Source organism: Erpetoichthys calabaricus, chromosome 11 (assembly GCF_900747795.2).
Source record: "Erpetoichthys calabaricus chromosome 11, fErpCal1.3, whole genome shotgun sequence".
NCBI lineage: Eukaryota > Metazoa > Chordata > Cladistia > Polypteriformes > Polypteridae > Erpetoichthys > Erpetoichthys calabaricus.
The window spans coordinates 23,475,840-23,489,206 of record NC_041404.2 but is presented as its reverse complement, the minus strand read 5'-3'; the positions used below and the strand labels follow the sequence as shown (position 1 = coordinate 23,489,206).

Genomic DNA, 13,367 nt, shown 5'->3' with positions numbered 1-13,367 from the left:
TTCCATCAGCCATCCTGACTGCAACTCTCCGAGGAACAGATTCAGACCTTCGATTCCTCTGTAAGTAGGACGTGGGTCACTAGACCATAGATGGTGTGTCACATGCTCACAGATTCTTCTAACAAACGCCTCCTTATCTGCAGTGAAAGTCCTCGTAGCCATCCTTCTCAGTTCCTGGTACAGACCAGAGTTTCCATCAAGCCTTGCACTATGCCTCCTCTCGATGATATCCATTGTACCCTGTGAGATGAAACAGCCCATTCTGGGAAAATTGGTCACACCAACACAACCCTCAGCAACCTTCAGGATCTTGTCACAGAAGGTCTCCCACATCACATTAGGATCAGGAGCTGCATCCAAGTCTGTAAGCTCCTCACACAAACTGCGTGCAAACTCACTAGAAACAGCCTAATTTGGAGTCTGGCCAGGTCCAGCCTCATTATCCTAGTAGGTGGTTGCCTACTGGACCTAAGATGGATCTTCAGAGTAGCAACAACAAGTCTGTGGTCAGAATTCACAAACTAGGCACTTCTGTAGACCCTGCAGTTTTGCAAGAACCTTCAGCATCTGCCCACAAGGATGTGATCGAACTCCTTCACCACACCACCAGTATTATGTGCACGAGCCCTGGACTGAACAGCAGTCTGTTTCAAGGCACACTGGGCCACCTTGAGTTTGCACTTAACCCAGCAAGCACAACTATGCGATATGGGAGGAGACCAATACTGGGGGAACCCATGTGGACTCGGGAATAAGAATATAAATTTCATACAGTGACAGCAGCTGGTATTTTGGAGCTATGATGTATTAGGGCTAACTACTGGCACCAAAAATTTGCCAAAGTTATCCAAGAATGAGTATTATAGTCTAGAAGGTATATCATTTTATAATGTAAAAATTAAAAACTAAGTCTATTATATCTAACAGTTGCACCTCAGGTCATATAAAATAATCATGTGCTTTGGAATCTTAATTTGAACTTTGGTAACCATGTTTTTGTTAAAAAGTCATAACCCCACTGGGGAAATGCTACCGAAACTACTCAGATCACATTATGCATTTTCAGGTATAATTAAAATTATTGGTTTGTTATTCATTCAGTGCCACAAGGCATATTGTGCTGTTTGTATGCAGTAAGTGTATTGCTAATCAGTCATGAGATTACACTGCAGAATGAAAGATTTCCAAACATGAGAGCTTAAAGTTTATTTAAAAAGTGTAGATTTTGTTCAATTCATCTATAAGTTCGGCAATACTCCTAATATAATCTAGCACCAATGAATTGCTGGGGTTTGATGCTTGGCTGGATTTCTGTGAAAAAAGCTTTGTGTAATTCTTGTGTAATTCTTTCATCCCTGTTAATGCTGCTTGCACATACAACAACTCCACGGAATAAGAAGCAGGTCCTATACTGCCACTGAAATCATGTAATGTGCACTATAGACATTTATATTAATTTGCTTAGCAGATGCTTTAATTCAAAGTGACTTACAAAAGAGGCCAACATAATCGAGTAAACACTAGGGGGGACGGTCTGGGGACAAGTGATACTGGGCAGGTTACCAAATTAATCACCTCAAGTGAAGAGCACAGAACAAACTACAATCCCTAGGTCACAAAAACCTAACGTCTAACATTAGTTAGACAGAACTGGGAATCAGACACCAAACAAGAGAATCTTGAAATACTTCTTACACACACGGAGGAAGTTAAAATTCCAAATGGAATGTGGGTGGCTCATTCCACTAGGTTGGATCTTAACATGAAGATAGTCTGGACAAAGACTTGATTACGCACAGAGGTGGCATCACCAGACGCTGTTCATCAATCCTACATACAAGTACTGGACCACCTGGACAACAAGAGAGGAAATTGTGTGCAAATGCTATTTATAGACTATAGTTCTGCATTTAACACAATAAACCCCTCTAAGCTCATCAACACAGTCAAGGACCTGCATCTGAGCACTTCATTGGAAAGCAAGATTTTTAACTTTCACTCAAGCAGACCACAGTAAATTCAAATAAGTGGCCACAATTCATCATCTCTCACTCAACAAAGGGGCTCCACAGGGCTGTGTTCTGAGTCCTCTGTTGTACTCCCTCAGTTTTAAACCATGAATTCCTGTTTCTGTGTGCAGAAGGTCACAGTGCACTCCTACAGACACACTGAACTGTTTTACGAAGCTAACAATTAACCCCTCCCATGTATTAAATTGAGCAATATAAATGTCACAGGGCTCCATGTTATCAAAACTCACCAATCTGTGCATTCACGTGGTACTTAAAGGTTGATTTTTCTTCTTATAGATCTTTCACAAATTTGACAAACACAAGATAAAAGGAACTGCTAATGTTAAAACTACAAGGCGCAGGACCAGCACTCAACATACTTATAGGGGTTAGTAAGTAAAGTCGTAATATGAGAGGTGGGGGAATGTTTATTTTCACATATTTGAACCACATTGCTGACCGTTTCTACCCACCTCAAGCACTGCTCTTTAGAACTGTCTCTTGATGTCTATATGTGTAGCTCTGTTCCTGCCATATTTAGGATAAAGATCTCTCTAATACGTCTTGTCCTTATTCACTTTCTACAGCATGAAAGGTGTTGGATTAAGGTACTTGATAGATAGATAGATAGATAGATAGATAGATAGATAGATAGATAGATAGATAGATAGATAGATAGATAGATAGATAGATAGATAGATAGATAGATAGATAGATAGATAGATAGATAGATAGATAGATAGATAGATAGATAGATAGATACTTTATTAATCCCAAGGGGAAATTCACATACTCCAGCAGCAGCATACTGATAATAACAATATTAAATTAAAGAGTGATAACAATGCAGGTATACAGACAGTCAATAACTTTGTATAATGTTAACGTTTACCCCCCTTATTATTACCTTAATACAATATTAAGGTAGTAAAATCATATATATTGATGGAAACAAGGCATGTCACACTTGACTCAGCTCTGGACTTACCTGGATAACTCTTTCAAACATATGGGCAAGAGGAAGGAAGGAGAGAAGCACGTCATCCTGTCTGGGAAAGATGACTTTCTGAAGCCGACCATGGAAATAAAGAAAATAAACAAAGACAGAAAATGGTTGTGTGAAAAAAAAACATGAGAAAGGAGTACATGCAATAATATACAGGAAAGTCAAAGTAAAAGGGTTGGTTTGATTCCATTGACTCAGCGTACTTGTTCCTCAGAATCATTTTTTCTGTCTGAACTATGCACAAACCACCACTAATGTAACTTACAGTGCTTACCTCTTATTCATTTTTCTAGGCTTCTAAATAAAAGAAAAAACATTCTTATTGTCTGTCAAACGCAATGAGAAATTACATTCAGACTAAGTACAGAACTGAGCTCAAAACCTTCCTGTGTGGCTTCTCTCATCTTTTTGCAACTCACTTTATCAGCACTTCTGAGAGGCACCAAGCTCACATTTTTAGGCTCATTTTGTGTGTCTATAACTCCAAATCATTTTTGTATTCTGCATGCATTTTTATTTTTCTACTAAAATGCCAATTTTCAAAGTGATCTAAAATGTAGTGAAAATTGTGCTTTATAAAGCATATTGCATGTTAACTTTACACTAAAAAAAAGTTTCTTAAATGTCAGGTTTTTCTAACGGAAAAAAAAATGAAGCGTCTATTTTAGACTGAGTAAATATATCATATCATCTGTACTGTTTTCTTTGATACTCACAAGTGGTGGGAGAAAGCAGCAGCTTTTGTTTTTGTTGTTGAAAGTAGAAACACAAAGATGCAAATAGCTACAACGTAACTCAATCGGTGTGTCACATTCAGCTAATGAGCTCATACTGTTAGCTGCATATTAAAATTTACCAACTTTCTACAGTTGGATATGAAATGACAGGTAATGAGATTATTTTTTTAACTACATAGACATATTTTCAATTTACGAGTACTGCCATAGCTGTAGGAAGTAGCGGTTTCTGTTCATAATGAATCAATGAAGGTTTTTGATGTTGAATGGGTATTTGTGAAGATTAGAAGTGTGATTTACATTTATTAAAATTTAAATTAATTGTTTTACCTACCTAGATTGTGACCTAATGTGTGTCATGTTGTGTCATTTTCTAACTCGCTTAATCCAGACCAGGATCATAAGGGGGTGTTGGAGCCTCTCCCAGCTAGCATAGTCTGTTAGGCAAGAAGAAACCCTGGACAGGGTGCCAGGCCATTACAAGGTGAACACATAAACACCCACACACCAAACACACTAGGGCCAATTTAGCGTCTTGTGTTTGCAGATGTCTTTCTAGAGACTGAAAGAGTTCATTTTTGATGAATAAATGAGCCCACTCATTACAAGCTACTTTGCAAAGTAAACATTAAACTGTAGTCACCGGTAAGGCAGGGCAGTATTAGGTGTTTTGAAGATCAAAAAGTGGGATTGGTGGCCGAACAAAGTGTCAGCAGTCAACCTCTGTCACCATTGTGAAGTATGAATCAGTAAACTAATACTACTGGTGGAGACTGGTCACCACAGCATGTCCCACCTGGCCGCAGTCAGGGGTCTAGCCAGTCTATGGGGTACTTGGTGGGCCTCAGTAGAAAGTGGAACACTGCAATTGCATTTTGGCAAGGAACTTGGATACTGCGGTTCCACCCTTCTTGGATTCTATGGGAATAAAATTTTAATTTGTAAAAAAAAAAAAGGAAAGGAAAGGAAAGACAGGTTAGCACAGTGAACAAGGTTTGGGATTCAAGCCAGCAGCCCTTGTGACTTCCATTGCAGATCAATACCTTCTAGGTCACTTTTGCTTTTCATCATATGAGTCAGAGTTTCATCAAAACATTCCATACCTATAACATCACAAACCTCACTATGCTTTCAATCTGGGATTTAATAAAAAAAATAATAAATACAGAAAAATGATGGTCATTATCAATGAAGTTTAATAGATTTATTTTCATTTCTTTACGTTGCAGTATTCCTTTCAAATTGATCTGATTATATTTTTTTGTGCTCCGGGAGTATGGGGTACTGGACCCCCTGATAAGGGCTGTTCAGTCCCTGTACAACCGGTGTCAGAGCTTGGTCTGCATTGCCGGCAGTAAGTCGAACCCGTTTCCAGTAAGAGTTGCATTCCGCCAGGGCTGCCCTTTGCCACCGATTCTGTTGATAACTTTTATGGACAGAATTTCTAGGCGCAGCCAGGGTGTTGAGGGGGTCCAGCTTGGTGGACTCAGGATTGGGTCACTGCTTTTTGCAGATGATGTTGTCCGGTTTGCTTCATCAGGCCATGATCTTCAGCTCTCTCTGGATCGGTTCGCAGCTGAGTGTGAAGCGGCTGGGATGGGAATCAGCACCTCCAAATCCGAGACCATGGTCCTCAGCCGGAAAAGGGTGGAGTGCCCTCTCAGGGTTGGGAGCGAGATCTTGCCTCAAGTGGAGGAGTTCAAGTATCTCGGGGTCTTGTTCACGAGTGAGGGAAGAATGGAACGTGAAATCGACAGGCGGATCGGTGCGCCGTCCGCAGTGATGCGGGCTCTGCATCGGTCTGTCGTGGTGAAAAAGGAGCTGAGCCGTAAGGCAAAGCTCTCAATTTACCAGTCGACCTATGTTCCTATCCTCACCTATGGTCATGAGCTATGGGTAGTGACCGAAAGAACGAGATCGCGAATACAAGCGGCTGAAATGAGTTTCCTCCGTAGGGTGTCTGGGCTTTCCCTTAAAGATAGGGTGAGAAGCTCAGTCATCCGGGAGGGGCTCAGAGTAGAGCCGCTGCTTCTCCGCATCGAGAGGAGTCAGATGAGGTGGCTCGGGCATCTGATCAGGATGCCTCCTGGACGCCTCCCTGGTGAGGTGTTCCGGGCACGTCTAACCGGGAGGAGGCCCCGGGGAAGACCCAGGACACACTGGAGGGACTATGTCTCCCGGCTGGCCTGGGAACACCTCGGGATTCTCCCGGAAGAGCTAGAAGAAGTGGCCGGGGAGAGGGAAGTCTGGGCATCTCTGCTCAAGCTGCTGCCCCCGCGACCCGACCTCGGATAAGCAGAAGAGGATGAATGGATGGATGGATATTTTTTTGTATGTACCCAATTTTAGACACTCATTTTATGCAACTAGTGTTTTAAGCCTTTTAACAGAATAAGGCAAATCTGAGATAGTCTATGAAAAGATTATTTATGATTAATAGTGTAGCTGAAACTGCTCAATGGTTACCCCGAGGGAAGATGAGACATGACTAAAACACGCAGCAACATGCGTATTGTTAATGAATAAAAGAATGACACTACTCTCTACCTACCTCTGTCACTTTAAGGAAGCCAGAAAAATCTGCCACAACATTCCCATGAGTAAGCATAACACCCTTGGGGTTTCCTGGAAAAACAGACAACACACACATTAGTGTTTTCCACATAGTTACTGGGAACTCATATAATACAACACTGCTTTTAAAAATTAATAATAACTGGTTCTACCAGAGACACACAGACACTTCACTATTTCTTGGGAATTCAGATCATTTTGTTATTTCACCACTAAATTCTGGATTTGATATGTTTATTTTGTCCAATTTACCTAGATACATATGGAACATTATACAAATAATTACACACGGTTTCAAAAAAAAAAAAAAAACAACACTGAAATAAACCAAGCCTTACTCACAGAGTAACAACAGTCTGCACAAGAAAGCAAGCTAATCTTGCTTTCCCACAAAAACCAGGATTCATTACAGGAGCCAGAATGAGGCTGATGACCTGTTTCAAGGTTTTTACCCATCACAAGCAAGACTTATATACAGTATAATACGAACTATTCACTGCACACATCACTAATAACTGCATAACTACCTACATGGAAAATATGGAGGATACTACAGTATATAGTATAGCTAAACGTTTGTGGACACCTGACCATCACACCCATGTTAGTGTTGTTGGACATCCCATTCCAAAGCCATGGGCATTAATGTGTAGCTGAAAACCACTTCAAGTCTATAACAGGCTCCCTCTACTCTCCTGTGAAGGCTTACCACAAGATTTTAGAGTGTGTTTTTGGGGATGTGTGACCATTCAGCCAAAGGAGTGTTTCTGAGGTCAGGAACTGATGTTAGATGATTGGCATTCCAGTTCATCCCAAAGGTGTTCAACAGGGTTTAGGTCAGGGCTCAGTGCAGGCCACTCAAATTCCTTCATGTCTTCATGGACCTGACTTTGCGCCCAGGGACACAGTCATGCTAGAAAAGAAAAGGGCCTCCCCCAGACTGCTGCAACAAACTTGGAAGTGCATAGTTGTCTAAATGTCTTTGTATGCTGTAGCATTAACAGTACCCTTTACCGGAACCAAGTGCCTGAGATCAAACCCTGAAAAACAGCCCAGACCATTAGCCCTGCTCCACCACACTTTATATAGACACCACGCAGTCTAGAAGGTGGCATTCACCAAACTCAGACTCATCCATCAAACTGCCAAATAGAGAAACATGATTCATCACTCCAGAGAACTTGTTTCCACTGCTCCGGTGTCCGATGGCAGTCTGTTTTACATCACTCCACCCTGATGCTTGGTATTTCACATAGTGATCTTATGCTTGTGTGCAGCTTCATGGGCATGAAAATCCATTTCAGGATGCTCCTGATGCACAGTCCTTGTGCTGATGTGGCTTCTAGAGGCAGTTTGGATCTCTTTTGTGAGTGATGCAATAAAGGAGAGGTGATTTTTATGTGCTTCAGCACTCAGCAGCACCACTCTGAGAGTTTGTGTGATCTAACATTTCATAGCTGAGTTTTTTTATTTTTTTTTGCTCATAGACATTCCAGTTCACAATAATAGCTCTTACAGTTGACCAGGGCAGATCACGTATGGCAGAAATTACACATACTGCCACATACTGACTTGTGGCAAAGGTGACATTCTGTAACAGTTTAATGTCAAGTTTAATGTCACTGAGCTCTTTAGTATGACCCATGGCTATGTGCTTGATTTTATGCACTTGTTACAACTATAAAAGAAGTGGATGAAAAGTGTTATTTTTTTTTTCCTCTTAACTAAAACAAGTAGATGAAAATTGTTATTTTTTCCTCTTAAGTATTTTATGCTATCCTGAATGCATGTTTCTTCAAGCTTTTTTTTTTATATTTCCCAATACGCTATATTTTGCTATTAAATAAAGATGTATGTGGCACTTTGCCTCTTGTTAGTGAACTTGTAACTCCACTTTGCACTGAAAAGTGAGTCTTGAACAAAATAAACCAATCCAATCAAATAAAGTAAGTATTTAAAAATCACGCTCACGAAAGTAGTGTTTCAAAATTGGCAGCATAACCTCTAAGGTTTGGCTAGAACTTCAGCCCTAGTTGTTCCCTTTGCTAGCAATTCACTTCTGGTCTCTCCTTCTGCTGCCTGACTTTCTGTACAGCATTGAATCAGGTGGCAGTCATGTGATGGGAGGGACTAAGGAAGTACAAATGGAAACTGATGCAAGATTCTTGCTGAGAAATTAGATGTAGTTGTCAAGTAAAGAGCCAACATTACACTCCCTTTTTCATTTCTCTTACCCCAAATTTCATGTGACTACCACCTCAAGAACAATTCTGTTGAGAATTCAGCCCTACAAAGTTTACCAATCCTAGGCTCCTAATGTCTCCAAAATAACATCAAGTGCAATTTTGAATGTCCTTAAAGTACTACTCTCTACCACACTATTTGGAAACTTATTCCATGTGTTTCAGCACCTCTGTGTGAAAAAAAAATTCTAACGTGTGCAAAATTTACCCTTAGCAAGTTATCATGCGTGTCTCCTATTCTTATTGAAAAATTGGAATTCGCTGTATTAATCACTTCCATAGTTTTAAACACCAGTCATGCTTCTTCTTATCTCTATTCAGCTCCTTCAATATTTTCTCATAACTCATACTTACAGTCCCAGAATCAGCCTAGTTGTTCTACTTTGTAGTCTGGACACCAAAACAGAGCACAGTACTCCAGGAGAGGGCTTGCCATCATGTTATCAAGCTTAAGCATAACCTCCATTGTCTTGTGCTTTACACATAGCGCTTTGAGTACTGAGAAAAGCGCTATATAAATGTAATGAATATTATTATTATTATTATTGTGCTACATACTCCTACAGTAGGTCCTTCTAATAAGTACTTTCAAGTTTAAGACATCCCACTCTAACTATATCTAACATTTTTACTTCCTACAGGTTATATTTTAGATTTGCTTACATTAAATTTCTTCAGCCATAAATCTACCCAAGCTTGTTTTCTATTCAGGTACCTTTAACAATTAGTTGACGCTACATTATCTGCTATCCCACCAAGCTTAGCATCATCTGCAAATTTACCCAACTTGTTTATTTACATCTCTATCCAGATAATTTACATTATGTATGTATGTATGTATGTATGTATGTATGTATGTATGTATGTATGTATGTATGTATGTATGTATGTATGTATGTATGTATTCATAAAGTCGGGTCTATAAACATTTGGACAGTACACAATTTTCATAACTTTGGCTCTATACACTGCCAGAATAGATTTGAAATAAAGCGATCATTGTGCTATTAAAGTGTAGACTTTCAGCTTAATTTAAGGGATTTATCAAAAATATTATAAGAGCTGTTTAGGAATGACAGCCATTTTTATACAAGATCCCTCTATTTTAGGGGATCAAAAGTATTTGAACAAACTAACATAATCATAAATATAATGATGATGTTCAATATTTGGTTGAAAATGCTTCACAGTCGATGGCTGCCTCTGGAACCCATGGCCATCTACAAGTGCTGGGTTTCACTCTAGTGATACTTTGCCAGGCCTTTACTGCAGCTGTCTTCAGTTGCTTCTTGTTGGTTGGACTTTCTGCCATTAGTTTTGACTTCAGCAAGTGAAATGCATATCCAATTGGGTTGAGGTCAGTTGATTGACTTGGCCTTTGAAGAATTTTCTACTACTTTGCCTTAAAAAGCATTTAGTTTGCTTTTGCAGTATGTTTTGGCTCATCGTTCATCTGTACTGTGAAGCTTTGTTCTATCAGTTTTGCAGCATTTAGCTGAATCTCAGAAGAAAGCATAGCCCTGTACACTTCCGAATTCATAGAACTACTTCTACCAACAGTCATATCATCAATAAACACCAGTGACCAACTTCCATTGGCAGTCAGGAATGCCCATGCCATAACACTGCCTCCATCATTTCACAGATGATGTGGTACTCATCAGATCATGACACATTTCTTCTCTTCTCCATACTCTTCTCTTTCCAGCATTCTGGTATATATTGATTTTAGTTTCCTTTGTCCAAAGAAAATTTTTCTAGATCTGGCCAGGCTTTTAAAAAATGTTTTCTGGCAAAGTCTAATCTGTTCTTCGTATGCTTGAGGTTTACCAGTGCTTTGAACCTTCTGATAAACCCTCCGTATTTATTTTCATGAAGTCTTCTCTTGATTGTAGACTTTGGCAATGATAGATATACCTCCTGGAGAGTGTTCTTGGTTTGACTACATGTTGTGAAGGTTTTTCTTCACTATGGAAATAATTCTGGAGTCATCCAGCACAGTTGTCTTCCATGATTGTCCAGGCCTTCTGGTGTTGCTGAGTTCACCAGTGTGGTTTATTTGACCACTCCTTGTGTTTCTGGTGTCTCTCTGATGGGTTTGTTTCTCAGCCTAATGATGGACTGTTTTTATTTGCATGGACAGCTCTTTGGACCTCATATTGTGAGTTCACAGTGAGAACTTCCAAATGCAAATTCCACAATTGAAATGAATTACAGACATTTTACCTGCTTAATAGTAAATGAAATAATGAGGGAACTACTCACACCTGGCTATGGAACAACTTGTCAGTCAAATGTCCAAATACTTTTGAGCTTCTGAAAATAAGGGGACCATGTATAAAATGTCTCATACAATATTGTTCATACAATATTTTTGGTAAACTGCTTAAATTAAAGCTAAATGTCTACACTTCAATCACATCTTCATTGCTTTATTTCAAATCCATTTTGATGGAGCCAAAATTATGAAAATTGTGTCAATGTCCAAATACTTATGGAACTGTATTCAGTTACTCTTCCTTGAGGGACATTTTTGCATATTTTTATTCTGTATTAGTGTCCCAGGTCTGATCCCTGAGGGACTACACCTTTAACATCACCTAATTCTAAAAAGTTCCCCTCATCATAGCACTTTACTCTCCATGTTTGGGACAGTTTTGTACCCATCTACAAATCATGCCTGGATTTCACACCTCTTTTAATTTCATCACTAACATTTCATGTGGCACCTTATCAAAAATGCTTTAAAAAGCAACATCAATACCATCTTATGACCCTGTATGATCATGTCCTTTGGTTGCTTCCTCATAGGAATTCCAGTGCATTAGTAAACCACAGATTTCTCGTCTGTACCAATATTCTCTGTCAACAAATGCCAATTGAACAGGACCAAAATAAAATGCAGGTGAAGATTGTGGCAAAGGGCAGAGCCCAAGCCAAACCTTAACATAATAAATCAACAACTGCAACAATGCTCTGCCATCGCTGAGATTGCTCCAAGGCTGTCAAGGATTCAGCATTTAGAGAACAAATGACATGAGAGGTGAAATGTAACTAATAATAGTGTATAAGCTTCTAGAAAATGATCGATAATTGTGACACTTACCTGTTGTTCCACTGGTAAAGCACACAATCGATAAATCATCTGGTCGAGGAGGCTACAGTAAGAGAAATAATGACTTTAGATTTTTTCTTAAATATGAAATTGAGTTTAACTGTGTTTTTCCTGACAATTACCAGTCCCTTTAAGTTTCAGATAGTGAATTTTATTAGGTAGAGTAGCCTGTTAATGTGGCCTGTCATCAAAAATTAAATTATCAATTATCAACTGTTGTCAGAATGCTAAACCAGGCCTGCTTAGTGTTGTTTATCCAATTAGATGGCTTGGTAATGAATCTTAATAAGTTAAAATCAGACATTACATACCACAGGCATTCGGCGGTGTATTCTTCCCAAAGCCTGGAGGATGAAAGAAAAGAAAGAACTTATGCTGGTAATTTTGCTGGTCAAACAGAAGTAATAAGCACAGGAGTTCCTGTAAAAGGGAACATTGGAGTCAGAGGGGAAATCATTGGGTCAGGATTCAATTAAAGTAACCATAAGAATTATACATTGGACGTTACACTAGTTTTACTTTTATTTTTCAGTTGTGTACAGAGATTTTATGTGCTTTTATAGCACGAATAGGACTCATGGTCCCAGTGGCACTAACTTTTTCTTTTTTAATAACCTCCTAGTTTAGAGTCCCAGCAGGAGCGATTTAATGTGATCTCAGCTTTACTGTTTTCCAACAAGGCTCAGAAGATCAGGAACAGATCTCAAACTTGAGGCTTGTCAGTTACTCTCCCTTGAGGGCCATTTTTGTATATTTTGGGGCATTTTCTGTATTTTTAACTTTTAGATCCTGTTCCAAATTAAAATTCTGTGCAGGGTGAAGCCTGACTCTGGAGTTTGGGGTCAGGCTGCCTGAAATGAGGCCTACTGTATCTATCTGAATGTTCAATTATGTAATTAATGAACTGACATTTTGATGATGTAGTAATATGTATGGAAAACAATCTTTCAACTTGTTGTACTTACCACATATCCCTGCTGCAAACTATATTATAGTTACATTTTCTCAACAAGACTGATCCACTCCTGCATTGCATCGGATTCTGCCATTATAGACTTCATCAAACACAAGCCTGGGTTAGAAATGTTGGAAAGTGGATAAAAGGGTTTTCTTTACTTCTAATTAATGTTATGTTTTGATTACAACATGTTTTGAATAATAATTGACACATTACATAAATGGGCAATGTGGGCATTTTAGAATGAATATTGATATTGTTCTTGATGAAAAATATAATTTTAGAATGATTGTTTGTCTAATCACTGCATTATTTTATATATTTCCAAAACTATCAATTTTGGAAATTATAAATACAAAATAACAACAGCTGGATCTGAAATTCTTTAACTTCATATCTTAATGTTAAGAGGCTTTAATACTACAGAAGTATTGTACACTTATTTTCCTGCATATATTTTAGCTCAGAAAGAGCGGCACAGTGGATAGCCCAGCTCTAAGTCTGTAAGGAGTTTATATTTGTGCTCAGCAAATTTTGCATAATGTAAAAAGTGGATTCAGAAATCATCATTACTGGTCTAATGGCTATTTATCCAGGTTTACCTAGATTAGCTGGTCACCCCCCAAATCCTTTCCCTCTCCTCTCTGTGGCACTTGGCATCCTTTTCATAAAATTCAATATTACCTTTGACCACATCTTCTTTAGCTTCCCTCTGGGCCTCA

General features: G+C 39.0%; 1 protein-coding gene across 3 annotated transcripts in view; it reads right to left on the bottom strand.

Moving 5' to 3' along the window:
• Positions 1-13,367, bottom strand: part of acsl6 (acyl-CoA synthetase long chain family member 6) — a 165,127-nt gene that overhangs the window by 63,756 nt on the left and 88,004 nt on the right. For all 3 annotated transcript variants that reach the window (XM_051933467.1, XM_028812807.2, XM_028812809.2), the window contains 4 exons: positions 11,999-12,031; positions 11,679-11,730; positions 6,307-6,380; positions 3,001-3,078 (listed from right to left, as the gene is read on the bottom strand). In XM_051933467.1, coding sequence (XP_051789427.1) covers positions 3,001-3,078; positions 6,307-6,380; positions 11,679-11,730; positions 11,999-12,031 — 237 coding nt within the window. The remainder of the gene's footprint in view (positions 1-3,000; positions 3,079-6,306; positions 6,381-11,678; positions 11,731-11,998; positions 12,032-13,367) is intronic.